General features: G+C 37.5%; 1 protein-coding gene across 4 annotated transcripts; it reads right to left on the bottom strand.

Moving 5' to 3' along the window:
• Positions 1-289: 289 nt before the first annotated feature.
• Positions 290-25,634, bottom strand: LOC111867081 (sorting nexin-2). 4 transcript variants are annotated; one of them, XM_023856569.2, is made up of 12 exons: positions 25,235-25,629; positions 23,141-23,218; positions 19,640-19,711; positions 18,877-19,123; positions 17,044-17,199; positions 15,140-15,261; positions 11,608-11,619; positions 11,311-11,517; positions 9,241-9,333; positions 7,530-7,673; positions 4,472-4,624; positions 290-1,808 (listed from the first exon to the last, which is right to left on the bottom strand). In XM_023856569.2, the coding sequence occupies exons 1-12, from the start codon at positions 25,331-25,333 to the stop codon at positions 1,758-1,760; spliced, it is 1,434 nt and encodes a 477-aa protein (XP_023712337.1). In that variant the 5' UTR covers positions 25,334-25,629; the 3' UTR covers positions 290-1,757. The 4 variants fall into 4 exon arrangements, with proteins under 4 accessions (XP_023712337.1, XP_023712338.1, XP_023712340.1 ...); XM_023856570.2 differs by having other exon boundaries at positions 11,608-11,616; XM_023856572.2 differs by lacking the exon at positions 19,640-19,711 and having other exon boundaries at positions 25,235-25,634.
• Between the last annotated feature and the right edge of the window lie 2,340 nt (positions 25,635-27,974).

Genomic DNA, 27,974 nt, shown 5'->3' with positions numbered 1-27,974 from the left:
TTCATGTCCATTACATGGAACTAATGTTCAAGGGGCAATGAAAAAAATATAACATAAATTGTCCAAGGCTGAAGGAATTCATGAGTGTACTGTCAACAAAAAAAATCATGGTATCACATTTTTGGAATGAACCTACCTACACCACAAATGTCACATAAAGTTCCTTCAGAGTCAAGCAAATTTTGTGTTCAGATCTGCCTGTGAATAATAGTTTATGTTGGATTTAGTTTAACTTGTCCAAGGTTCCCTTGGATGTGACAACAGAACATAAAAGGATAACAGTTACTGATAAATAATGCCCAATATTTAATGTCAAATACATATCTTATTTAAAAGAAAATAACTGATGAAATGGCAAGACTAAATTACTTCCATTCAGTCTCAAACATTACAGGCAACAGTAAATGACACAATAATTGCTGAACATCAATGTAACAGATCACACACTATTGTAAATCAACAAAGGAGGGAATTCACGTGTTTAATTCAAAACAATACTAATATAATATTCCTATAATTCTTAAACACATCTCTTTGTAACTGAATGTTACACTACTGAATAGTGCATCCATTTGAAACAAGAAAATTCTATTAAAAATGAGATCACATCCTCGTTATCCTTGCATACAAATCATTCTACAAACAGTATTCATGTACTTCCATTTTAGTATTGTCTAAATATGCTATATTTACTGGCATTCACAAACAAAAATTCATACTTTCTTTTTTAAATTCCAATGGATAAGACACCCTAGCATAATTTCACACCTTGCAATGTTTGAAAACACATACTTTGAATATTATTCAACAGTTTTAAATATACAGCCTTAACAAAGGACCAAAAATAATATTCATAATTTCAAAGTTATGTCACTGCTTTATGATTTTAGCCAAATTGAACACCAAAACTCAAATATTTTACCATTACAAAATTCCATCATGGTGTTGCTAATGTGGGCACTGCCAAGTGAGCTTAAAATCATGCACAGGAACAAAATACTTGTATATATTGAGGCTAGCAATTATTAAATCAAAGTGAAGCAAAACTTCGTTATGTGGCAGTGAAGAATATCTATAGATTGGAATTGAATTCTAAAATTCCTACATGTTTTGGAAACTTCAAAAACAAAGTGAATTATATCATGTGGTTCATGTGACAGATCTTTCAAAACCTAACTAACATGGATGTTATCAACCTTAAACACTCTCAACAAGATAACAGTAAGTAACTCAGGTGGAGCTCAAGTAACAGGAGGACATCATTTTGAGCTCCACATGAGACAATATATTCACCTTCATCATAACATGCCAATGCAGATACAGACCTAAATAGCTTAATTTATTGTTTATACAAACATTTATTCTTGGATGTCATTTTCAAAATCTGCCATCAAAACCAGGCCCCATAAAATAGGACTTTTCTTCAACGTGGGAAATGAAAAACCAGGTAATAATATAAGAAGTCTGAATATTAGGAACCTTCAAAACACAGGTACAATTTATATACACTATGCATTTTTACACTGTACAGTTACAGACTCTAGAAGTTCCAATTTCTTGAATTAATATTTGCATTAATTTTACACACACTGAAAGCTAAAGAGAAAGCATGTTTGTGTGTGCAAACTTGACCATATTCGTCTGTTTCTCACATTTAACAGTGAGCTTGAATAAATGGAAACATCAACCATGTGAACAGGAATGCATGTGCTGGAAACTGTCATGATACCCAACAGTCCAATATCATATGAAGGGGATCAAGCAATTGCTTTTGCCTCTGGGAGAAATGCCTCCCAGTACTTGATTAGCTGAAACAGAGATAGATATACATGTAATACGGTTAAAGAGAAGAATGTGGAAATATATTTTTTCCTAACACTGCAATCAAGTAATAACTCTAGGATGTTACATCAGGGGTGAGGGACATATATTTAAAAATCAACAGAAACTACATCTACTACAGATTCACAAACAAGCTGCACTTTTCAAATGCAGTGTTAGTTCCTATATCATTAATCTTTCTTCAACTATATTTTTTCAAAGAAACATTTGAACCTGTAAACTTCTTTTACATATGATTCTGCCTAAAGCCATAACCTCTGATTTTTCTGGATTCAATATTTCTCACAAGAGCAAACCCACTTCTAAGGTACAATGCCCATAGGAGAGAATTCTGTTTATTCATGATGACAAGGTGGTGATGAAAGCCATAAGAGTGAACCTACAGCTTAATATGGAATCTGAACTGTGGTGGGAGGGGTTGAAAGCACCACTATGAACAAGTTCTCAATGCCATGACAAAGATTTGACATACAGTCATATCCATAAGAATTTTAAAGGTAAAAGTTATGTTACATAAAACATAACATATCACGAAGGCACATGGGCCACAAAGTTAAGTTATGACCACTCTTAATCTTGGTACTGCTTGGTAAGTGGTCAGCTTCACACTATGGCTGCCTGTAACCCACCCCAAAGTTCAGGTTCTATATTAAACTGTACATTGCCTCTTCTGGTCATCACTGTCATCAACATCAACCTTCATCAACACCAACCTAACATCCGAGCAAAGAGAATTCTGCCCTGTGAGCATTTGTACCTTAGAAATGGATCCATCCATAATACTGCCTGTTTCTTCTGCCCTAGTAAAGCAATATAAAGTTTATGTTGCTATAAACAGCTAGTCTGGCTTTATAAAGCATTCAACTGGACCAGTGTTTAGAAGCAAAGAACAAAAACTTGTTCTGATGGGTAAAAATCATGGAAGTATATAGGCTGGGTTGTGAGTGAAACTGATAAGTTGCAGGTCTGTTTTAGATTTTGGACTTTCATGGTGGTACAATGCTAATGTGCTGCTCTTTCTGTTTGATGGCGCTGTGTAGATTTAGGACATCTGTCAATGTTAGAATGATCCATCTTCAAGAAAAAATGGATTTGCCTTGAAGCTGGAGATGGTAAGGATCTCTGAAACATTGACAATATAGCCTACATCTGTATGGTTCCATTATCCAGAAAAAGGGTCCAGATTACAATTCAGTTTGTAAAGTAATACCATATCTGCAATCGACTGTACAGGTTATGTATTCACATTTCTTCACATAACAAAAAATTACCAGGTTCATGGTAAGTTCAAAAATGTCTGCATCAATAATGTGTTTGTATGGTGGTTGTACATAAAAATTTAGTCAGTACTGTACTGAAGGGATTTGCATTACCCTGCTATATGCTGCAGTGCTGTTGTCATATGGATAACAACATGATTACTCACATGCTTTATATGCACTTCATGGTAAATAAGAAATTTCAGAAAAAAGAAATAAATGCTGTATTTTTACCCTTAATAACATTTTGACCAAGGCGTAGTTTTTTTTTACATGATCAAACTTCAATATGGCATCACAGTCTGGGAAACTTTCACTATCTTTTTCATGAAAGTTATGCATTTAACAAAATGGTATCAATGGACATCTTCATCTAAGAAACCACATGATGGAGTCCATAAGCACAGATGTCTACACCATTTTACCACATAACATTCAAATTTAATCATATTTCTTGTGAAAACTGTGCATTCAATGACATTTTATTAAGAGGAATTTTTGTCTCATGTTCAAAGAATCATACTGTGGAGTCCAGAGAATACTATATTCTTAATCTTAATAAAATTTCAAATGACACACATTTTTTCACAGAAAATATGATTACTGTTAAACACATTATGGCAGCATTGTCAAAGGAACTTTTATTTGCATTTCCCACAAAAATTACTCATCAGCCAAACTTTCATCAAAGAGCTGTTTTGTCTCAATGTTCATCAAAGAACTGTGCAATGTAGTCTCCAGACATGAACATTCATACTGTGTTGTCACACTGTATTCAAATTTAATCACATTTTTAGCGAAAATATGCCTCAGTCAATATTTTATCAGTGATCATTTCTGTCTCAGCAATCAGTCACATCATGGAGTCTATAGGCACAGATACCCAGATCATGTTGCCACATCAGACAACTGTTTTCTCTTCGGTCTAGTAAGTAAAATTATGCAGTCATACCATAGCTCAGGCAGTTAGTCACTGGCTTCCCACCACAGCTGCCCAGGTTTGAGCCCAGGTCAGGTCATGTGAGATTTGTGGTGGATAAAGAGGCACTGGGCAGGTTTTCTCCAAGTACTTCGGTTTCCCCTGCCAAATCTCATTCCACCAACTGCTACACATTCATCATCATCTATCATATGGGGGCCAGTACAATAGGCCAATTAGTGGCTGATGTATCAAGTGGACTCAGTCTCACCCCACCCTAAGGGGGAAAAAAAAAAAAAAAAAAAAAAAAATTATATTCTGAAAAGGCAGTAATCACACTATAACTCAAACTGGAATTTCTGGGTAACAATGTGAATAAATTACACAAGTAAATACAGATTTATTTTTTCTGAAAAGAAAAAGTCTATATAGATCACCATGCACCTCTTACCTGCTGCTGATGGGTCATCAGATTCTCCAGGTATTGGATTATAATGGCTTTGAAATCCTTCACTCTGTTCACTTCAAACCGCTCCATTTCTTTCTTTATCATCTTTGAAATATTGTCAAACTCTTCTTGACCACGATCTACTTTGGCCTCCCACTGGAATGGAACAGTTATATACACAAAATGTGGAAATACTTGTGTTTTTAGGCATTTTGTATGAGAGGCAAAGAACACTTCCTACAGAGAGGACCTCTTTACACATATCCATGTTGCATTTAATAGTTCTGTCTTTTCTGCAAATTAACATAAAGTCAGAGTGCTCTATGACACTCATGCTGGACACAGATGTCGGGGGGGAACCTTACCATAGCTCTAATAAATAAAAAAAAATACAATAATCTCCACATCAGTAGCTGGTTCATATTCAAACAACCACATGAAGATTAAAATAAAGGGACTGTGACCAAAAATGATATTTTTAACACAATTCTTCATGTTCTCAACTACGCATACATTGGACTATATACAATGCCAAATGGCTTCTAAATGATTTACACTTATACAACAAAAACTGTAATTCTTATTTTTATTACTAGGTAGAATGATTTCTCTTTAATACTTATCATTCCTTGCCTCCTCAACTATAACTATATTCTTTTTATACTAATATTACTATTCCTTGCTCTTCTTACTTTAAAACTATACTGTATTACATTTAAATCAGTCCTAATAACTATGCTTTGAAAACAAAGGATACTTTACTCATTACAGTAAATTACTAACTGACTAATTTTTTTATCATTCCTTCTAAGTCATTCTAGCAGAAGCAACAAATACACATTTTACTGTATGTATAACAAGAACTGAAACCAATCAAAAATTGAAAATATTAATCTGGGAATAATTTTTATTACATTTACTTCCAGAAAAGGACACTGTTCACTATAAAAATATTGTTGCATGAGCAACTGGAGGTGGGGGAATTTGAATGCACCACTATTTTCAAACAATGTGGCCAAGCCAGAAGACTCACTGTCTGAGCCAACTCGATCAGTATTATGAAAAAGTTAATAGTTCCGTCCAGTGTGACGGGTTAAGATTTCTTTTTTCAATTATTCATGCCCTTGCATGTTTCGGCCTTCAGACACCATCTTCAGAGGGACAACAAAACATGTAAGAGCATGAATAATTGAAATAAGAAAAAAAGAATTTAACCAGTCACACTGGATGGAACTATTTAACTTTTTCACAATATTATTAGTGTGACAGACCAGAATGGAACAAATCAAATTGCTCAGTATATTTTCACAGCTGCTACAGTAAAAGTTTTCTTTTCTTAAACCTTACACATCCCTTTTCTTCTAATTATCTCTCATCTAGGGGTAGAGTGCTTCTTTCTGTTTAATACTTGTGCACTTCCCTTTAATATCATTATCATTTAACTTGAATACTTCAATGTTGCCCTCTTTGTTCCAGTACAACTTCTGTTTTGCATTAACTCTAAGATCTGCTATCAGTAACAGATAATCTCTTTCCATGCCTATACTTCGTAACACTTTTATCTTATTTAAATCTTTCCACAAGTTCCTGTTATTATTATATAGTCTATGAAGTACTAACAACACTGCACCTTTTAGCATGTGTCTCACTTTACAGCAAAGTGACACATATACAGTAAAACTTGGTTATAGCAACATCGGTTTCTGCGACACCTTGTCTATTGCGTCAAATATTCAATGGTACGAACTAATTCCTCATAAAGCAACTGTTTTTATACCTTGCTTAGTACGACATGCACAAATGCATCAACCTCGTATGTAACGTCATTTTCATTCCTGAATTTCTCTGATATCGTGGGAAAGTTCGATGTGTCTGCCCACCCTCACTTTCTCTACTTGCTGACGTGACTGTCCTGGAAGAATACGACCGCGGGCTGCAAGAGGAGCGTGGGTTTTATGCGAAAACAAGGGCGTGGGGTGGGACTGCGTGAATAGTGCAAGAGGACGCGGCAGGTTGTTAACTGCATTCCTTTCCTAGTATCTCGTCTAACAGGACCTCACATTGTCTACTTACCTTATAGTGTTCCTGCCTAAACCCAGAGAAGTGCAGTAGCGAAAACATGGCAATGAAAAGGAAAGTTTTAAGCACTGAAGAGAAAGTTAAAGTGATTCGTGAAATATTGTGTGTACTGTCAGTGAAAAGCGCTGTAATATGTCTTTGATATTACACATTTGGGCAATTCCACGTCAATGTTACTTTAGTCTGTACTTAACTACGTATTTCACTAAAAAATGCAACATTTTAACTCAGTTTTTGGTAGATTTTTATGTCACTAACATAAGGCTACTGTGGAAGTGCCCATTTCGGTTACAACGACATTTGTTTATAACGACACTATTTTTAGGTCCCTTTTATGACGTTATAACCAAGTTCTACTGTATTACTAAAGTCTGAAATTCTCTTTAATTTGCAACAGGAATTTTATATCCTTCAGCCGATATCTTACCTAACCACAGTCCAAACTGATCAAATGGTAAACATATCAGCTCTGCAAAGAGCCCACACACATTCTAGTAATCTTGCTTTTATTTGCTATGCTATGTCCTATGTCTCCGGTGTGTGTGTGTTGTGAGGGGGGCAGTTGTGATAGGCTGGCCAAAAGAGCTAAATATCATCTCACTAACCTATGTCCAACTTCCTGGTCCAGTTACCAGTTACATCACCAGAATAAATACACTGCAAGAAAACCAAACACCTGTTCCCAAAAAGAAAATAATACTGGCGTATATGAACATGAGTAATGTTCCTATGTTCCTTGAATACAAGGAACCCGGGGTGCTACAGTGGAATGAAAATCAGATCCCCGTAAATAAAGGAAAGGGGGAGGAGACAACTTCAAGTATTAGAAATATCAAATTACAAAAGTAACCAATAAAGATGGGGAAAATTACTCTGCCAACTGATAATTAGTGGATGAACATATCAATTATTATGTTTATATACTGACTAATTTACTATGATGCTATGATAATTTTTTCTTTTAATTCAAAGAAACGCTTACTTCAACAACTTCCACGCTGGCTTGGTTGCCCTTGTCTGGTTTGCCTGACAGTTCAAGCTTTGCTTTCTGTTCTCTTCGTTTGTTCAGCATCTGTTGTGAGTGTTGCCAATTTTGGTACACCTTTACTCGTTCATGGAATACTTCCTGAAATTACATCATATTTAGGACACAAACCTATAGAGAATACTATTCTTCAACCCTGAAGATGGAGCTAACACATCCCTCTGAAATGCTGCTCTCTCTGAACAACATACCATTATGACCCACAAGGTAGTACTCTCCCCCTCACCCCTCTCTCATGCACACATGCGCGCGTATGCAAGCACGCACACACAGCACCATATTTGATTTAATTATAATAAGCCCTCCACAACAAATATATCTGATATATCTGAAACAGACACCCTAGCTGCTCCCCTCTTCCCTATACCAACATGATATCTGACATGGAAATGCAATTCAGATTGTTTTCCAACAAGACACAGGCCCCTTCTCATTTCAGTCTTCAGGTCTGCTGTGCTCTGAATGCTGTTTCTTAATCAGGAGTTGGAACATGTGGACCAATCACCTGGCCTTCCAGAAATCCATCTCTCACACCAATGAATTCCTTTATCTGTAGATGTGCAATAACACTGACTATGCTGAGCAAATCAATAACTTCTGACACTTTTAAGATTCCCCAGTACTGTGGAACAAGTATACTTCATATGCTTTGCAATACCTTGGTCAAAACTGAATAGCAATAGGATATATGAGGGCTACAAATGACAAATGAACTTTGATTGAAGGTTACAGGCATGGCACACAAAACAAACTGTCTGAAGAGCTCTGTCTTCTGGGATATAATGCCATGTAGTCTGAAGAAGTCAATTGAACATATTGTGACATATCTGCGCTATGCAGGACACCCCCACTCCAGCAGTGATCTAACAGCATCGGAGCAACTGCCGCTGCTACAGTAACAGGCCAGTCAACATTCCGTCCCCCTCCCCCGCAGTGACGTAACAGGGTACACCGCGGTTACTACACAGCCATAACCAACTCTCGGCAGCATTCCCCAGCAACGCCTGTACTCATAAACATGGCGTCACACAACAGGGGAGCCCATGCAACAACTGTTGCTAGGCAATCGATAAACACAATGTTACACAACAGTGGTACCTATCACGTTACTGTTTTCTGCGTTGTCCATGCCGAGCCTAAATAAGGAGCAGCGAACACTATTCAGTAGTGAGTGAGTGGTGAGTTACTAGATAGAGAGAGTAACCAGACAGTTGCAGTCTAGCATTTGCCGAAGTGAATGACTACAGGAGAAGTATTTGTGACGCTGCCGATAGCAGTAGCTGGGAAATTGTGTAATTGTGTAATTGTGAGAGTGAGTGCAATAAATTCGCTATATCCAATACGGCGTGACATATACCCAACGTGTGACCATATCATACCCATCTTCATGGTAGAAGAGTAAGCCAAGGAAGAAACCAGCATTAAGCAGGCTTGCTGTCTGCTTCATGTTGGTTTCTTCCTTGGCTTACTCTTCCACTCTGCATATGGGTGTATGTTCCTCTGAAACACTGGTCGACTTTCACTATACTACAAGGTGTGATGTCCACAAAGACACAACTCTTCATAGTCACTGCTTTAAGAATCTCAAATCCAATAAACTGTCTCCTGTTTTATATTTCAAGTCAACTTACTATTTCACATGCATTACCTTAATGGCACCAATGAGTGCAATATAGTCCTTCAGAAGTTCACACAAAACAGAGAAATCTGCATTGGCTTGCTCATTATGAAGTGCCTCCACCTGCAAAATACAAATTACACTACAATGGCAGCAATATTTGCTATTACAGTTGTAAGAAATTTTAGCATGTGAATCTCATTTCCTTTATGCATCACCACTACCAACCCATTTAATACAATCATACCGTTTTTCAGTGCTATACAAAACAAATCGTCACAGTTGGGTAAAAAAGTTTTTTTGTTTGTACATACATCTATTTCAAAATGATTACTGTCAATTGCACGGTAATTCAAGAACTGGAACGTCAATCAATAATTTGAACATAAAGGATCTTCAGATGGAATCTGTCTTCATGTTTAGACCACTCAAAAAGTACTAAAAGGCTGTAGATTTGGGTCAAATACATCAATGCAGCAATGGTGCAGTAGGCTCCACAGTAGGAAGTTCTCTGTGGAAGGAACATATCTGCTGGTGCAGCAATGAGATGCCTGCCTCAAGGCCCATGGAGACTATTTTAAAGGCCTCTACTCCTTCAATGGAAACAATCCTAAAACAGGTTTCATTTGAAGAACCCACATAAATAAATATTTAGAATTTATTTTATTGAAAACGCTAACACCACAACAATTAATAATGTATGTTTGTAGTATCAAGTAGTACTTTACTACATGTTTCGGCTTTCAAGAACACAACAGGATGCATTCACTGAAAAAAAAAATTGTTTAGAATTTAAATTCAATATTTCTACAAACAATATGAAAGCCTTTATGTAGCTCAATACTATCCACTTCATGTCCCCTTACTGTATCCTGTTGTCATGGTAAGCAGGATTTCATTCTCTGCCTCTTGAGTATATTTAGTACACATTTGTACAACTGTTCTGTTAGCAACAGAATGCAAAAGTCAATTCAAAGAGCAATGGGAAGGTGTTGCACTACACAACTAACAGCCTGTCACACAACTAGTGCTGGAAGACACTACAATGCTGCATGTACACTCCCACATGGAAGTGAAGTCTTTTTTGATTATAAAAACAGATTAAATGAGAGATTATTGGCACTGGGAACGAAAACTGTGAGAACTACAGGTACACACTATAAGATAATGAATGAAATTACATTTTAGGTGAATTAAAAATCCAATCAATCACCGAATATATGGAAGGCAACTGAATTGGAAATGACATGTTAGCAGAATGGAAAATAACACATTGAACAGATTATACACTATAGAACTGTAAGAGTGCACATACCTAATATCTGATAGGAGAATGACAATGGCCATGACAGTGATGATAGTGATGACATTACCAGACTTGACCTACAGAGAATGGAGGAAAAGGAAACAGGAGAAGGATTAAGGCAGCTGGCACTGAACAAAATTTGAAGTACTGTAAATACTTTCTGGATGCACACTAAATGGTGCTGAAATGTCTGATCAACAATATTCCGCATATAAGTCTTTTAAAAAATTTGAATAATCATAGTGACAAAGTAAATGCTCTGGTAGGTTATCAAAAAAAAGTCATGTCTTTTTTTAACAAACTAGATTGTAAGCAATTCAGTACTTCTAATCTTACCATTACATATTCCTAGAATTTGGTATTTATTATATCTTGAAGAAAAGCCTAATTCTGTTTGGGGTGAAGGCACCAAATAGTAGATTCCACTGTCAGATCTGTCTCCATCTTCTGGACAAAGTGTAAAGTGACTTCGCAATCATCCCTGTCAATACTCATGTGTACAGGTCCAAAGGCCAGTTTTTCAGTGATTATTGCATGAAATGCCAGTGGAAACTGCTCCACTTGACATTTTATGCAATAATCACTGAAAAACGAGATAACTTTGTGGACCTGTACTGTAATTATTTGCAAGGAGCACTGTGTAGTCATCTAACCCTGAAGATAGCAAATATTAGGATCTCTGAAACATCAGCAAAGCAGCTTACTTCTACAATCCACAATCATCTAGAAACAGGATCCACAGCAGCAGTGACCCACCATGAAAGACTGAAATCTATCGTAACACTTATCAATACCTTCTCTTCTACTTCCGCTAGCTGAGAAAGAGCTCGTGACAGGGAAGTGTGTTCTTCACAGTTACTTAGCATGGCAGCACTTTTAGCAAAAGCTGAAGTAAGAAGTGCCAAATCCTTGCGATGCAAAACTAATGTTTCCACGCTTGCATGTAACTTTCGTAACTGTGTGTCCAGATTCTCTATCTGTTGTGTTTTCTCTTCAAACCACTGAAAACAATATACGCATATGTCAATATCTATTACTGCTTATAATAATTCACAGTTCATTAGTTCAAGTAACATAAAATCACCACTTACCTGTTGCTCCTCATGTGAAAGACAAAGGGAAAGAGATTCTCAATGTAATAAAACAACATGATAATTTTCACATTAAAGAGCTGAAATAAACTGCCTCAACTGTATTAAGGTACCAGAGTACTGAATATATTTATGCCAATATATATACTGTATATACAGAGTATGATTGATAGACTAGTCAAAATTGGAAGGTGCTATGACATGGAAATGAATGTGGAAAAAACAAAAGTAATGAAAATTTCGAGACAAGCAACCCCAGTCACAATAAAGATAGACCAAAAACAACTGGAGAATGCGAAATGTTTTAAATATTTGGGTAGCTTCTTAACAGATGATGGAAGGTGTGCTTGTGAAATTAAATCCAGGATTGCCATGGCAAAAGCTGCATTTACCAAGAAGAAGAATCTTTTTACCAGCAAACTGGACTTAAATTTGAGAAAGAAACTAGTAAAATGCTACATTTGGAGCATAGCTCTGTATGGGGCTGAAACATGGACACTTAGGGCAGTAGATCAGAAACATCTGGAAAGTTTCGAAATGTAGTGTTGGAGAAGGATGGAGAAGTTCAGTTGGACCGATTATGTGAGAAATGAAGAAGTGTTATTTAGAGTCAGTGAGCAGATGAATACCCTACAGGAAATAAGAAAACGGAAGGCTAATTGGATTGGTCATATCTTACGCAGTAACTGCCTTCTAAAAGAAGTTATTGAAGGAAAGATAGAGGGGCGGATAGACGTGACCAGAAGACGAGGAAGAAGATGTAAGAAGATGCTGGATGACCTTGGGGACAGAAGAGGATACTGTCATTTGAAGGAGAAAGCTCTAGATCGCATTAAGAGGAGGAACTGTTTTGGAAGTGATTGTGGACCTGTCATCTTGACAGATTACTGATGAATGAATATATACTGTATCACAATACTCTAAATACTGTTTCTGACACCTGATGCAGAAGAGAAAATTATTCATGGCCTAAGATACTGTAATGTACATCCACACCTATTTATAGGATATCACAATCATGGACTACAGACAATGACTGCAGTGAATATGTCAAGATGAAGTATAATGGCTATAAAACTGAGACTTATTACTTGACTCAGAACAAATTTGGTGTTTTAATTAAAGATTCTGTAAAAAGGTCATAACCAAGTACAATAAGTCTGACATATTGTGCCTTTAAAATACACATCTATATGGAATGATACCAGAAAAGAACCAATGAGATTAACATAATTTCACTAGTACTTCCATCTCAAATCTGCAGCTTCTCAGCACCACCATCAGGGGAGCCCTTTAAGAGGACAGATATAAAGGTAAAGCTATCCCTGTAACAGGGCGTGAAGGCCCATAGAGTTGTGAGACTTCAAGGCTCCCACATTTTGTCTCGATGATCAGCTCACAGATGGCGGTAACGTGGTCAGCCTTACGCACTGGCCGCACTTTACGCCCCAGGAAGATTCCTGGTACTCATTTCTGTTAGAGGCTGAATAGATCCCAGGGTCACAGTTCAGCTAGAAGGAATAGGTAAATTGAAAAAAAAAAAAATCCACTTCACTGGGACTTGAACCTGTGACCTTTTGGCTTTAGTATAGTGCCTCAACCAACTATGTTACCACATGCTCCCTGAGATCAAATATATGAAAGAAAATACATATTTTGCTACCTACAGTGGTGTACAATTAATTCACTCTATGAGTGATTAATTCTATAGCATCAGTACTAGGGTTACATAATGTTCAGTGTGGATGTAAAAAGATATGTGGTGAATTAATAAAAACCAGTCATTTGAAGATATTAACTATATAGCACTGAGCAGGTTAGATTAGGGTTAAGACACTAGACTTGTATTCAGGAAGTGCTTAGTCTGAACATCAGCCAAGACACCACTATCCTGAGATTTTTCATGGATTCCCCAAGGCTCTTCTGGCAAATGACCAAAATGCTTCCTTCCAAAATCGTCTGTATTCATAATTTAACTATCATCCTACCCTTTGACACCCTACAGTCTCAATACTGACGACATTGCAACCCCCCCCCAAAATGGAGACAAACGTAATTAAAATTCTTGATCACTTTCGAAACAGGTTTACAGTGGAAAATAAAGGATGGTTCATTTAACTTTTAAAATGAAAGTGTATAAATTAGGCATATGTGGCAGCTTCAAAATTTTCCACATAAGGTAAGAACAGTAAAACTAGCTGAGTGCTTAGTTAAGCACCATGGCATGACAGTGCACATGGTATTGGAAATATAGCTCCACACATTCTTAACCTCAGCACTACATGGAAGTGAGTAGTCAGCTTCACGCCCTGCTCTCTCTGAAGCACTTACACCACTCAAACACATGGGTCCATGAGAGACACTCTTCCCCATACTGTTGTTGGAGTCTGTGGTAAATTTCAGCGGACAGGACATTTTCTCCGAGGAATTTGATCACAATGCGTTGTTCCACACTCCCCTGTACCTTCTGTTCACCCATCACTCTAGCAACTCCCAGACAGGACTGAACAGGTTCTAACCCTAACAGGAGGGAGGGTGAAGGTTGTGGTGTCACTCTCTCAAAGTCGCACAGCTGCTGCGCAGTGTGGCTTGTTTACACACAAATCAGTCCCAGTCATATTTGAACCACCTTGTATATATATATATATATATATAAAACACTTCCAACTTCAAACAGGACTAACCCTGAGATCTTTGAATACAGAGTAAATAAGTTTAAATCAAATGAATTTAATAAGCCATAACTGAGTCAACTCAAACGTGGTTAGAAGCACCCCATTTTGTGCTCCAATGTCTATATATCCAATTAAGCTTCTGCCAAATTCTGGTAAAATTAAACATAGAATTCATTATGTAACTGGGGATATAAAGCAGATATGAATTGGAATCCAGATCTGCATAATTAATGTAACACCCGAAGGGGCCAGGGAAATCTGGAATCACTTTATTTCTAAAAATTGCAAATGTAATTTTTCTTCTCATTATTCATAATGTCTTAAACGTTTTAGTTCATAACTTATGAATATAGAATGTATGACTAGACAAAAGAAAATCATGGCTCCTATCTTACTTAAACAGCTGGGATAGCTCAGTCAGAAAATAAGCTACAAGCTTGACGACTAGAATTCAATTCCCAGCAGGGGTAAGATTATTCTCATCACCACCACATCCAGATCTGCTCTGGGCACTACCCACCTTCCAATCCAATGAGTATCCTGTGCTCCTTTTCAAGTAGAAAGTAGCTGGAGCATAAAACTGATCATTTACAGCAGTGCTAAGCTTAAGAATTTGCAGAGATCATCCACTCCCCTACATATTCTTATGTGCTTAACCGGAAGGAAAACTTTACATTTGCCCCAGCTTCTGTGAGTGTTATATGAGTAGCATCATGGTTTATGTTAAAAAAAAAAAAAGACTTCTACCTGATCTCCTCAAACATTCCATGTCAGTGTATCAAAGAAATAATTTCTAAAGGAACTTGTGTTTATTGTGTTTACAACACACCAGAGAACACAGAAATAGCTGTACTCACTGGATCACTTTCATCCATCTTGTATGTTATTTTGTTTACAGTTTCACCGACTTTATTGAACAGACGCATTACTCCAGCACCACTGAGAGCAGATGTATTGGTTGCTTTGGGTAGTTCCATATCTATACAAAATCATACGAGCATTTACTTTACAACTTTATTTTACATTCACTTTTTGACAATTAACATCATGTAACCACATTATAAATGACCTCTCTTGTACAGCCTTTATTTAAACATTCAGGTGATCAAGAGGTTAGCTGTAGCACTGGAACTCAAACATCTGCCACTGTCTTCACAAAAGCCTTCCACTGGGCTGCTTCCAGAGAGAATTAAAATCTTCACAACCCGTATCTCCAAAACTCCATTTCAATAAGGTTTTTCTATCTATGTGACGTCCCTCAAATGGTCTTTTCCAATGAAGTTTCCAAACCATCATTTTATGTTCTGTTGTCACATACAATCATTCAAATGAAATACTTGCATAACAATCTGTTTTTGTATATACACACACACAACTACCACAGTCAATAAGTTCGTGGAATGTCCACAAAGTGACATTGCAGTGCACTACAGCAGATAGGTTGAAGCAAGATATGATGCCCTGTTGGTTCATCTCTCGTCACAGCAAGAGGCAGTTGTGTGCAAACAGTGTAAGTAGAACTATGACCTCTATTGTGAACTGCAGTTAAATGCAGGTGGCAGAAATCGAAAATTTGGCAGTCTGAACAATGGGCAAACATCAAGTTCTGCCAAAAACTATGCAAATCCCCTAGCGAAACGTTTGGCATAGGAAGAATTGGCTGTTGCTACACGACAACGCCCCTGCACATCGCTCTGTTCTTGTCCTAGAGGAACTGGCAAGGCAACAGGTCACCGTTTTGCCACAGCCTCCGTACTTACCTGATCTCGCACCATGTGATTTCTTTCTCTTTCACCACTTGAAAGCAAAGCTACGTGGTGGTAGATTTCAGTCATACGAGAAAGTCGTCATTGCCACAAGAGATGCCATACGGGAATTTCCTGCCAATATGTTTCAGCTATATCAGCGTTGGCAGACTTGCATAGCGGCCAACAGCAACTATTCTGAAGGTCGATGTGGATCTGTGTAAGTGTATGTAATTGTAATACCTTGTAATATGATGCGATAAAACCACATTCCACGAACTTAATGACTCCACCACGTAGATTTTGGGTATTGTACCTGTTCTTATTATCCAGCTTTCTAAGAAAGCATGCACGCACACTCTTACACTTACCAACACCAAATCTTCTGGTGGATACAAGACACCTATAAGTTTTTCTATATGAATATATAATCATCTACATAAAGAGTGTTCCTGTGGCATTCTTGGTTAGTGGGGATAAATAGTGCTCATTAGAGCACCCGGGTGTTTGGAAAATGTGGCACAGTTCAAATGTTTGGGAATGACAGTAACAAATCAAAACCTGATTCAGGAGGAAATTAAGAGGAGACTGAATCTGGGTAATGTTTCCTACCATTCAGGCCATAACCTTTTGTTCTCTTGTCTGCTGTCCAAAAGCATAACAATTAGAATAAACAAAACTATAATTTTGCTGTGGTTCTCTATGGGTGTGAAACTTGGTAGCACACATAATTTTGAGGATGCAACTTATATCTGAGGGTGGCTGATATATTATTTAACACTTTTACATAGCAAACAGTTTTATATGGGTAGATGTGAATGGAACACCAGATTACCTGCTGTGGTTGTGACCAACATCAACTTAGATAATCGTATAATCACTTATTTGATCAAAGTCTTCATAAACAATTTGAAATTCCACTAGGTTATGCTGGGACTTCATATCTTTCTCTACACTGGTAATTTCTATTCACTAAAAACAAGCTTATTTTTAGTTCCTTCAATGTACAAACTTACCTGTTTCTAGAAACTCCCTAAAATCAGGATCAACACCAAGAATGGGATGTGCTGCTGTTCGATTCAAATACCGCTCCAATGATGCTCTCCTCTTCTCTACAAATTCAGCGGATGACCCCTGCTCAGCTTGGTTAGACATTTTTATCTTCGTCATACCTATAAAAATTGACCAATATTTACAACGTACAACATCTTTCTCTTAGTATTTAAATATAAAATTGTGCCTCAAATGATAAAAGTAGAATACATTTCTGAAGTTCTCCACAAGTCTGAGACATCTATGGCTGAGGTAGAGGAGGAGGAGGAGGAGGGAGGGAGGGGAGGCAAGACTTCTATATTCTAGGATACAGTGCCATGCAATCTACTGAAAGTCAACTGATGCTTGAGAGGAATATATCACCACCATCTTCAGGGTTGAAGAATAAACCAATCAAGAAACCACATACTTCCAAAATATTCAGTTGACTTGAAACAGGCAACATAGCATTATAACCCAGAAGATACAACTCTCCATAACCACCACTGTAAGAAACTAAAATCCTATAAAAAGATATTTACAAACTGATGCCCTACCTTCTTCCAAACTTACTCTATACCAAACAAAGCTTTTATTTGGCTGATCATCAATAAACAAACAATACTGCGAATCTCCAAGTTTCTTTGGCTGGAGAGAAGTACACAATACATTACATCTAAAGCCCATCACTATCAGTGACTTAGCATATGCCAGTGCTCCTTTAATAATTTCTTCATACATAAAATTTGTTCAGAGGTTCATCACTTTTATCCTTATACTGCTACTGGCTTACAAATATTTCTCAAATAACGACTGTATAAATTTTAACAATTACACAGTCACAACTGATCACTGGATATTTTAGCTACTAAAAAAATAGCTAATAATAGACATGCTGATTATTTGAGTACCTGACATTTTAAAATTTATATACTTTACCATTAGTGAATGTAATAGCGTAGAACTCTCACATATCTTACTAAGTAAACAGAGATTTTGTAGGATATAGGATTCCAACAGCAGCAGTTATGAAGAGTTCTATCTTCCGGTATATAAGGCCATGTAGTTTGGTGAAAGTCAATGGACATTTTAGAAGAATATGCTGCCTCCATCTTCAGGATTGAAGAATAACCCAAGCAATAACCCAGCATGAAGTAGGCAGCTTAAGGAATGAGTCCTATCAAACTAGTACTATCTTTCAGAGGAATGAATATCATGGCCACCAACTGCCAAACTTAAAATTTTTTTACTATTTCCTGTCGCTTAATTGAGGGACATGGTATTTCAGAAAAAATCCATACACAATTCTGGAATTAAAACTTCCAATCAGTCTCAGACTGAACATATTTCTGTATGAACTTAGACCAATATTCTGCAAAATGTTACAGTTAATTTGCACAGTCTCTCTGAGCTTTCAATGAAACTACAATGAACAAGATTTGGTTTGAGTCAATTTTCCCATGAATACAGAAATGGCTACTTTTCAACCATGAAGACAGAGGTGACATGTTCCTCCAAAACACTGGCTGACTTTCAACAAACTACATGGCATATCCCAGAAGATATCTCTCTTCATAATATTCAATTGCTTCAGATTATACAGTGAGAATGTGCTGATGATACATGGACAAAGTTTTTTATATATATAGCACAGAAGACTTGCATATGTGCAGAACTCAGCTGCCATGACAATACCCTATCACTCCATATCTATTCTTCTGTTATACCTGCTACAGTTTAGTCACATCCTAGTATAAATAAAAAAAAATTGGGGAATTAAGTATTACTTTGGTATGTTCAAATTTTACGTCACTTACCTATTACACTCTTTTCTGGGGCTGGTGGAATAATACGTCCCATACGTAAATATTTTTCCACCAACTTATCATGAAGACCTAAGAAGTCACTAAAACGTCTCATGACGCTAAAACTTCGTTTCCTGAAGATTGGCATATTAGTTTTGGTAATAACTTTATAAGCTACATATGCTCCCATTCCTTCTCCAAGTTTCTGAGGCTCTGTTACTGTCACTTCTATGAATTGGTCACCACACTCCTTCTCCAGCTGTTGACAAACGCAAATCAACATTCATGTCAAAAAAGAACTGACGGCAACAAACCATAACCCCTGTTTGTAAAAGATCCAGCAACAATGCTCCAGAACTGTTCTTTTCAGAAAGTAAAATCACTGGTTTGTGTTTCCCTATAGCATGCGTTTTGAAACTTTTCTGTTAGTAATGAGTCAGTGTGTTGTGTAAGTTGGTTGTACTTTATAGCCAGAATACAGTCTCACAAAAGTATAAGTGATACAGCTGTTCTCTGGCTAAACTTGATAACTTGTTAGTAGATCCCAGGGCCATAATGCAGCTGGAAGTATTATGACAATTGAAAAATCCAATGGTTTCATCAGGAATCACACCCACAACCTTCTGGCTATAGGTTACATAAAATCATATGGTAGGATGAATTGAGAAAGTTGTTGAAGGAAGCAGTATTGACATATTTTAAGATATTATTAACTCCATTTTGGTGAAGCTGGTACTCTCAAAAGAAAATGAAGCAAATTAAGAGTAAGTCACACCTCATCTAAAGGCTTCGCTTGTGGAGCTGGAGCTGGCCTGTCTACTTGAACAATGTCTAGGTCAGGTACATCCTGTAAGGCAATACATATATATCAGCAACAATTCAGAGTTTTTAACTTATTAACTCACTACATCCTAGTACCAAGCCTGGTTCATAATAACTGAAAATTTAATAGTCAAAGTCAAAGTCACACTGCGACTGACGGTCGGTCAGTCAGTCAGTAAGTCTTGGTGTTGAGCCCCACCTGGAGCTCATGACCAGATATTTATTACTATTTGACAGTTACGGTCTTGCTTCTGTGGGGCGCCATCTATGACGAGACGACGGGTCTGTCTTTTGTATATGCTGCTGGCCCATGCCAGCGCAGTCTTTCTCAGGTCCGAGTCCCTTGGTACTCGCGACCATATTTTACTGTCTCAGATTTGAGACTTCCCTTTTTGTCACCTCTTACAACTCTCAAGGTCACAGTGGAGGTATTCGACCCTGCCTACACATGGGTAAAATTTAATAGCTATAGCAAGACTCCTTTTATATTCATTTATTTATTACTTTTTAATGACATTGTCAGTAACAGAGCACCGATTATGTAACCTCAAATGATAAGATGACTGGTAAAAGATGAACTGGAAGGGACATGAACCAATTCTAAGTATTATTCTCATGTGTTCCAGAAGGACTGAGTAAACCATAACACTTCAGTCAGGATAGTCAGTGTCAAGAAAGTGAGAAGCATTTGTGCTTCAGCCAATTTGTTCCATACTCATGACTCTGGTGACGAGTTTTCCATTAAATGGGTAATTTCATGTCATATAAAAAATGCATGATGACAACTGAATTTTATATTTCAATAAAACTTGGCATAAACTGACAGAGTTAATTTTACCAATATAAATTAGATATACACAAATGGTGAGTTTACATTTTATTTTAGTAAACTTATCCTGCTTAGAGACTACTATAACCTAAGTAAAATCACAAAATATTGTGGCCATAAGCCAAAATATCTTCAATTTACAGAATGCTGAAGCTTGTGAGATGCAGACAGCTCTTCACTTGGTAGTAGTATCAACATGGAAAACTGTGGCCTTTATGCATTTCTAGAGTAACTAATTAACTAACTCTGTATGACTATGTCCTTTTTGAGAAACCACCAGTCAATCAGCTATTCAAGAATTTCCCAATATTTCACAGAACCTGAAGATTCTTTACCATGACTCCAAATGCTTGTCACTGACCTCCACTTTGAACCAGATCAAGCCCGTCCATGCCACCCCATCCTATTTCTATCTGTCCTTCAGATATTCCTTCTTTTTGTTCCTCAAATGTCTACTAGCTTCATGTCTTAGTTTGTTCAGTTTAACCCAATTTCTTTGGCTCAGAGGCTGTACCCACTGCAATTTTGCTTGTTTCCTTTGATCTACCAGTTTTGAACTTTCTTTACTGAACCATGGCTTATTCTGCTTCAATTCATAATAACCTAGACTCTCTTTGACTAAAATATTTACATTCTCTTTAACAGCTTCATAGCTCTATTGACATTCATGTCATCATCTAACCTTTCCACTTCTGCAAACCTGTTTGACATTTTAATATAACACTGTTCTTTACAGTCTATTGCATTTAGTTTCTTAAGATTGCAACTCCCCTATCAAATCTTTGTTATTTCCAGCCTCTTTCTAACTTTTGCAACCACTGGGTAGTGGTCAGTATCACAATCTGCTCTCCTGAAAGACTGGACATCAAGTACACTTGACTGCTATCTCCTATCAATGTGGTAAATCTGACCATGTCTTTCAATCAGACATCCAAGCAACCTTATGAATGCCGCAGTGTGGGAACATTGTACTCGTGACAATTAGATTTTTGGATATGGCGAAGTTTACTACCCTAAGTCAATTATCATTACTAATTCTGTGTAAAGCCTGACTCACAGCTGCTGGTTTGAAAATATCTTCATTACCTTCTCTGACACTAAAATATGCTTACAAAATGTTCATGTAGTACATTTCGGAGGAGGCATGCCATAGCGTAGTTTGTTGATGCAATATGCTACAAGCTAGAAAGTTGCAGGTTCAATTTCTGATGAGGTCAATGGGTTTTTAAACTGACCTAATCCTACCAGCCACACTATGGCCCTGAGGTTGAATCAACCTCTAACAGAAATGAGTACCAGGAATCTTCCTGGGCGTAAAGAGTGGCCAGTGCATAAGGCTGACAACCTCGCCATCATCTGTGAGCCAAGTGTCTAGAAAATGCAGGAGCCTCCACATCTAACAACCCTATGGGCCTCCATGGCCTGTTACAGGAACAGCTTCATCTTTTACCTTTTTTTAGTACTTTGGGAATTGACCAGATACATGTTCCTGCTCCTCACAGAAGCTTTCATTCATATCATCAGCTTTATCCTCATTCACAGCAATGACATCACACAAGTTACTTCTTACTATTATATATGACATTCTATCACTAACAAACTCCAACCTCTTAACTGCTGGAACAATTCTTTTATGCACAAAATACCCTGTCCCTAATTTATGATCCTCATTCTCATTCCCAAAGAAAAGGTACAACTGCTTACTGGTTCAGTACCACCCTTGACAAACCTAACCTGCTGTACTCCCACTGATTCTACCTTATATTATGTACCTGTCAGTGAACCTGCCCTGTAGACACTCCTTACATTCCATGTTCCAAATCTCATGTCCATTTTCCTTCGTTTAGGTCATTCAAAATCTCTGATACCCCATGTAACATTTTATAATGAACTGTTTTTTATAGCAAGAAGCTGCTAGCCCCATGCCCAATCCTCTTGTTGTCTGTCAGTGACTCCTTATTCAATATATTCACAGCTACCCTCCATATGTGGATGCATCTGCCTGCATCCACAACCTAAAAACGTTCCATGCCAATGTGACAAGGGACCCACAAAGCACAGATGTTTCTGCAACAGCAATATAAAACTGGTTGAGACTCCCAAAAGCTCCACCCTTCATGTGTCCAACCTTGTAAAAATTATTTAATCTCTGACTCAGAAGACAGCCAACTGCATGAAAATGCCACTGACTAGTTTATTAGTTAAGCTAGATATTTATATATGAACAGAAGTTCACTAGGAAAATACAACTGCCTTCACAGTTCTCACAGCTGATAACATTTTTTAACAAATTTAATAGAATTATGTACTACAATATTTTGCCAAGTTTTATCAATTTTCATCCTGTATATATAAGAGGACAGATTACTGATGAATGAATGAATATATAAGAGCATTATAAAACAAAGACCCATAATACAGACCCATTAAACAAAATACTATGCTTAATTTTAAATGCAGGACTGCTGGAGGGCTAAATCTGAGAAAGGAAACGCATAACAGATCGAAAATGGTAGCAGTGCAAAATGCGTACCTCTTAAATCTAATCTAAAAATCTAACTATAATACTGACATCAACTTGCAATTTACCTATAGACCAAATATTACATGAACACAAATTCATACCTGTGACAGATGAAGTTTTGGGGCTTCCGAAGTCCCATTGAAAGGACCTTGTCCATCACCATCAAGAACACCTACATCCTGAAAGAACATTATAAATATTAAAACTTGAAGCTTAAATAATGAAATATTCATTATTTCCATCAACACAACAATTCTTTAAGAGGCATACAAATTAATCTTTATATTAAAGTCATAAATCTTAACGGCACAACTTGTTTCAACCCCTATTGGGTGACCATCAGGTGTCGGTTAGTGTCAAGGTGCTGATCTTGGACAAAATATGGATCTATATTGTGGTTTGCCTATATTGTCATGAATAAGGGGTTTGCATCACTGATAATAATGGGTTCTGGATGGATGATTGGATTTACTGGCACTTCTATTGCAATTAAAATCAATTATGACAGCTCACAATCAATGACTGTCTAAGACTCACTCCTTTTCTGACTGGACTACAAGTGTCTTCTCGTCCACTGCGACTGACCTGGTTCTGATTTATGAAACGGTCACTTCTACTGCAAGTGCCTTGAATGACAGTCTTTCAAATGACTCCTTGAACTCTATGATGAATGCTGAATGACTGACCCTTCCTGGACTGAACTAACTTCCAGGTGAACCATATACAGATCACCACCTCAAAGAGTTCGTGTATTACTGTTCTGTCCATTGCCACAGGAATTTCGTGTTACAGTAGCTACACCATCCCTTATGCAATCTTTCAGGTATTGAAGATTGTTGATCTTAACCTGGTGGACAATGTTCTTCACATAACTTCACAAGAAAAAATCCAATGGGGTTAATAAATCTGGTGACTTAGGAGGCCAACTAACTGGACCACCTCTGCCAATCCATCTCCCAGCCGTCTCTCTGTCCAGGCGATTCCTAACATGGTGGCAGAAATGTGGCACTATCCCATCTTCTTGGAGGATAGTTTGAGGTGCTAATTTGGGCAGTCCATACAGCTCTAGCATGTCCAAGTATGAACATCCAGTCACAGTCTCTTCCGAAAAGAAAAACGGTCCAAGCAACTTGTCGTGCATTAAGTCGGTCCATACGTTCACTCTGGGGCTACCGCTCTCCAAATCACATGTGACATGTGGATTTTGACTGCCCCAAATCCTGCAATTATACCTGTTTACAACTCCACTGACATGGAACGTCGCCTCGTCCGAGAAGCACGCTTGGCGGAGGAAATCGGATCACATGTCAATTCTTTCTAGCATGTCCTGGTCACTTCCTTTAGTGAATGAATCTTTCGAATCTTGTACATTCTTAGGAGGAACCATTTTTCTGCTAAACTCATACTTGAAAACTGCCACAACTATGATTCTATGCAAGCTACAAGACTCTTTTCATGCTGATTTTAAACTCAATAAAATGCTTTTTACAGGGCTTAAAATTTAGCATTACACAACAGTACTGACCACATACTGTAGGACCTTTACTAAATGGATTCTTCAAATGCACCGTATGAAAGTTAAGTGGTAAGCTTCACACACCAGTCTAAAACTATGGGCGGAAGCCCCGGTACCTACTGGTTAACAGGCACAGCTGGTATGGAGGTATAGGTGAAAGAGAAACATCCCTTCCGTTGCCAAAAATGAAACCTCATTTGTCCATCCCAAAGTTATTCATTTTAATGAGCTAACCTCACTCCTATGCACTGCAATTTATTTATATCTACTTTCACGATGCCTGAAAGCATACTCAGAAGTGTCCGTATAACCTAAATGTATCCTGTCACTGTAGCATACTATAAAAAAAATGTTAATAGTGAACCGGGGAATCTTCGTACTATTTGTAACGAACTCTGAAGCAATACACTGTCAAACTGCGTAATGAACTGTCAATAGATGAAGCATAATACAACTTTTTCTTTTTGTTCAATGTAAAGGGCACCACAAACAAAAAAACTACGCATGAAAATAATTCCTGTGCAAAACTTAACAAAATGTGTAAATAAACACTTCAAACGTACTGAAAACTTACTTTTCTAACATATCACACAACACATGTACACTTTTTTGTCAATTTATTACGGCAACTAAAAAAAGCAAAATCATGCAGATGTGAGAAATTAATAAAACAATTTACCACATCGATTGCCGAACTAAACAAATCCTCATTGTCGTCATCACGCTGGTCAATCTCCACATTATTAAACAGAGGGGGAGGTTCCCTATCGTCAGCCATATTCCTTTACGTTCCTGTACGCCCTGCATGGCTTTCACCCTGCTGCTGCCACGGAACAGTTTGCTACCACAGATGAACTGTGGATGTTACACATACTTTTGAAACGCATAAGACGGCCCAGCAACGAAACTTCTGTGATCTGTGGAGTTAATGAATTTTCAGTCATTATAAAAAATGTGTAATCACAGCCACAGATATCCTCTTCGCTGTCACGGCAACGAGCGTGAAACGTATAGAAAAATGTAAAATATAGTACATCATAAAGCAGATATAACGACTCGCAAAATGAATTATGATGGACCGAACTGAGATAAAATATCGCTAACTCCACACACACACACACAGTTGCCCTTGATGTCCGGCCTGAGGCGACAGCTTTGTGCATATATTGCGGTACATGCTGCGCTAAGTACCGCTAAGTACGCTACTTGAGGCAGACCGGAAAGGACGTGAACGTCGTGATCGGGAACGACTGATGTATCGACAAATCTGTTTCTTACGGGAGATCTGAAAGCTAAACATGTTCTGTGGGGTTGGCAGGAAACGAACCGCGAAGGTAGGATTCTACTAAACCATTCTTGTAACTCTTTGTTTGGCTGCCACTTGGTCCACTGATTTTTGTGAGTTACAGTGGCGAATTAAGTACCTGACAATACCAAAAGCTATAGGAAGCAATAACATTTAAACCAGGATCTTAAAGAAAAACCATAAAAATTACTGCAAAACATTCACCTCTCTGGTCTAGTGGTCAGAATTCCTGGGTTCGATTCAGGCGCTACCAGATTTTCTTGAAAGTAGTAGTCTGAAACAGGGTCCACTCAGCCTCGTGAGGATAACTGAGGAGCTATTTCAAAGAAATTACAGCTCTGGTTTAGAAACCTGAGATTAACGGCCGTGGGGATCCGTTGCACTGTCCACGTGACACCCTCTACCCGCTAAAGTTGGTACAAACTTCGCTGACAAGCGGTGGTCGCTCAGGCGGTATAGTTCGCTTGCGGACTACAGGCCAGTTTTTTTTTAATTTTTCCCACTTTCAAGTTGCATTATTTCCCAAATTCATGGAAACTGGCTAAAATTGTAATGCTCCTTAAACCCAAGATGAGTGAATACTCACAAATATACAGAACAAACAATTAGTATGTGCTACTAGCAGACCTTTGGAGAAAATTTTTAAAACAAAAATAGGAAACACAACAATAATTCACCACTTTCAAAGGCAAACTTTATTCACATACAGACCTAACAATACACAAATTTATGCCTATGCTATTTGCAGCTCGACTAAGAGTTTTAAACCAAAAGTAGTTTGGAATAACTTGCAGATAATGATAAAGTCATCACTGTCTGTTTCAGTATGTGCTCTGCCCAAACAGAAGAGCGCAAATGCTAAGTTATCATAAACTCGAAATGCAGCACAAATTATCACAAGTCTCCCCTCGAATCAGAACTCAACATCATCAAATCATGTGGAGAGGAAACAATCAGACTATACAAAACACTATTTTAGAGAATGAATTTTAATTTGTAATGTGAATAATTTTTAGCTTTTACGGAGCAAATATTTAAGCATGGGAGGGTTTGCATGGTTAGAAATAATAGTTCAGAATGGGTCATTTCAAAGGTACAAGTAGGTCATGTAATAGCCACAGGTCTTGAGGGCGGCCTGCAGATGTAGAAATGCTTAAGAAAAAGATGAAGGAGATTCACAATGTTATCGAGAGAGATCAGAGGAAGTTGTCACTTATCACCGTGATGCTGACTGAAGGCATCTGCACTATGGAGTTTCTCATCGCTAGTTTGTATTAATTTTAGTTACCCAGTGATGATTAAACTAGACCCTGTCAACAGTCACCCTTCTGGTTTCAAATGTTGTGCAACAACGCTTAGAGATGTGATCAAGATCATATAATGATTTATCCACGTGTGCTTCTTTTTAAACGGAAAAACTAACCCTCTGGAAAGAGTAAATTGCAAGGGCAGGAAAGGCTGTTGCAAAATGTGTTAAAAAATGGGAGGCATGTTCCAACACCCTGAGAAATTTGGCCTTTCAGAAAAAAATTTCATTGGCTGATTTAAATGCGTGTATCATGCACAGAACCTCTTTAGAATACCACATGTTAAACAGGATATATTTCACTTAACATAATCTTCTCCCCTTCTTTAGAAGTGAAACTGGATTTCATGGAGTAAAATAAACATTTTGGAAAATAGTGAAAGCGATGGATTTCAATTTTAAGAAATGCAAAAATAGAAGATCACTTTTAATTGAAAGAGAAAATCTTATTCCTTGCTGTGTGATATTTTTGAGAGCTCTAAGATACAACAAGAAACAGCCTAAGAAGCCAGTCAAATATATACATGTGACTTAGAGTCACATCCAATATAGTGACAAAGTGTTGGCAGCATGATACAGCCTGGGGTGCAATGTAAACAACAGTGCAAGTCAAAGGACTACAGTTGTTTATGCATGGGGATAGGGTTTGCTGATGGGGCAGAAGTGATTTATGATTCAAAATCAAAATGGAACGACTACCATGAAGATGTGAATAGGACAAATTTTAACAGAGTGGACAAAAACTTATCCCCAGTATGCCTTTCAGTAGTACAGCAGTAACTGAAAATGCATTTTATCACATAGTAT

The sequence above is a fragment of the Cryptotermes secundus genome, unplaced genomic scaffold (assembly GCF_002891405.2).
Source record: "Cryptotermes secundus unplaced genomic scaffold, Csec_1.0 scaffold205, whole genome shotgun sequence".
NCBI lineage: Eukaryota > Metazoa > Arthropoda > Insecta > Blattodea > Kalotermitidae > Cryptotermes > Cryptotermes secundus.
The sequence above is the reverse complement of the archived record's forward strand: the minus strand, read 5'-3'. Positions and strand labels throughout refer to the sequence as shown.

Excerpts from the sequence above, each read along its gene's own strand:
- LOC111867081 (XM_023856569.2), bottom strand. The coding sequence starts at position 25,333 with ATGGCTGACGATAGGGAACCTCCCCCTCTGTTTAATAATGTGGAGATT. Across the intron at positions 23,219-25,234 it reads TTAGTTCGGCAATCGATGTG|GATGTAGGTGTTCTTGATGG; the intron begins GTAAATTGTTTT and ends ATGTTCTTTCAG. Across the intron at positions 19,712-23,140 it reads CAAAACTTCATCTGTCACAG|GATGTACCTGACCTAGACAT; the intron begins GTATGAATTTGT and ends ATTGCCTTACAG.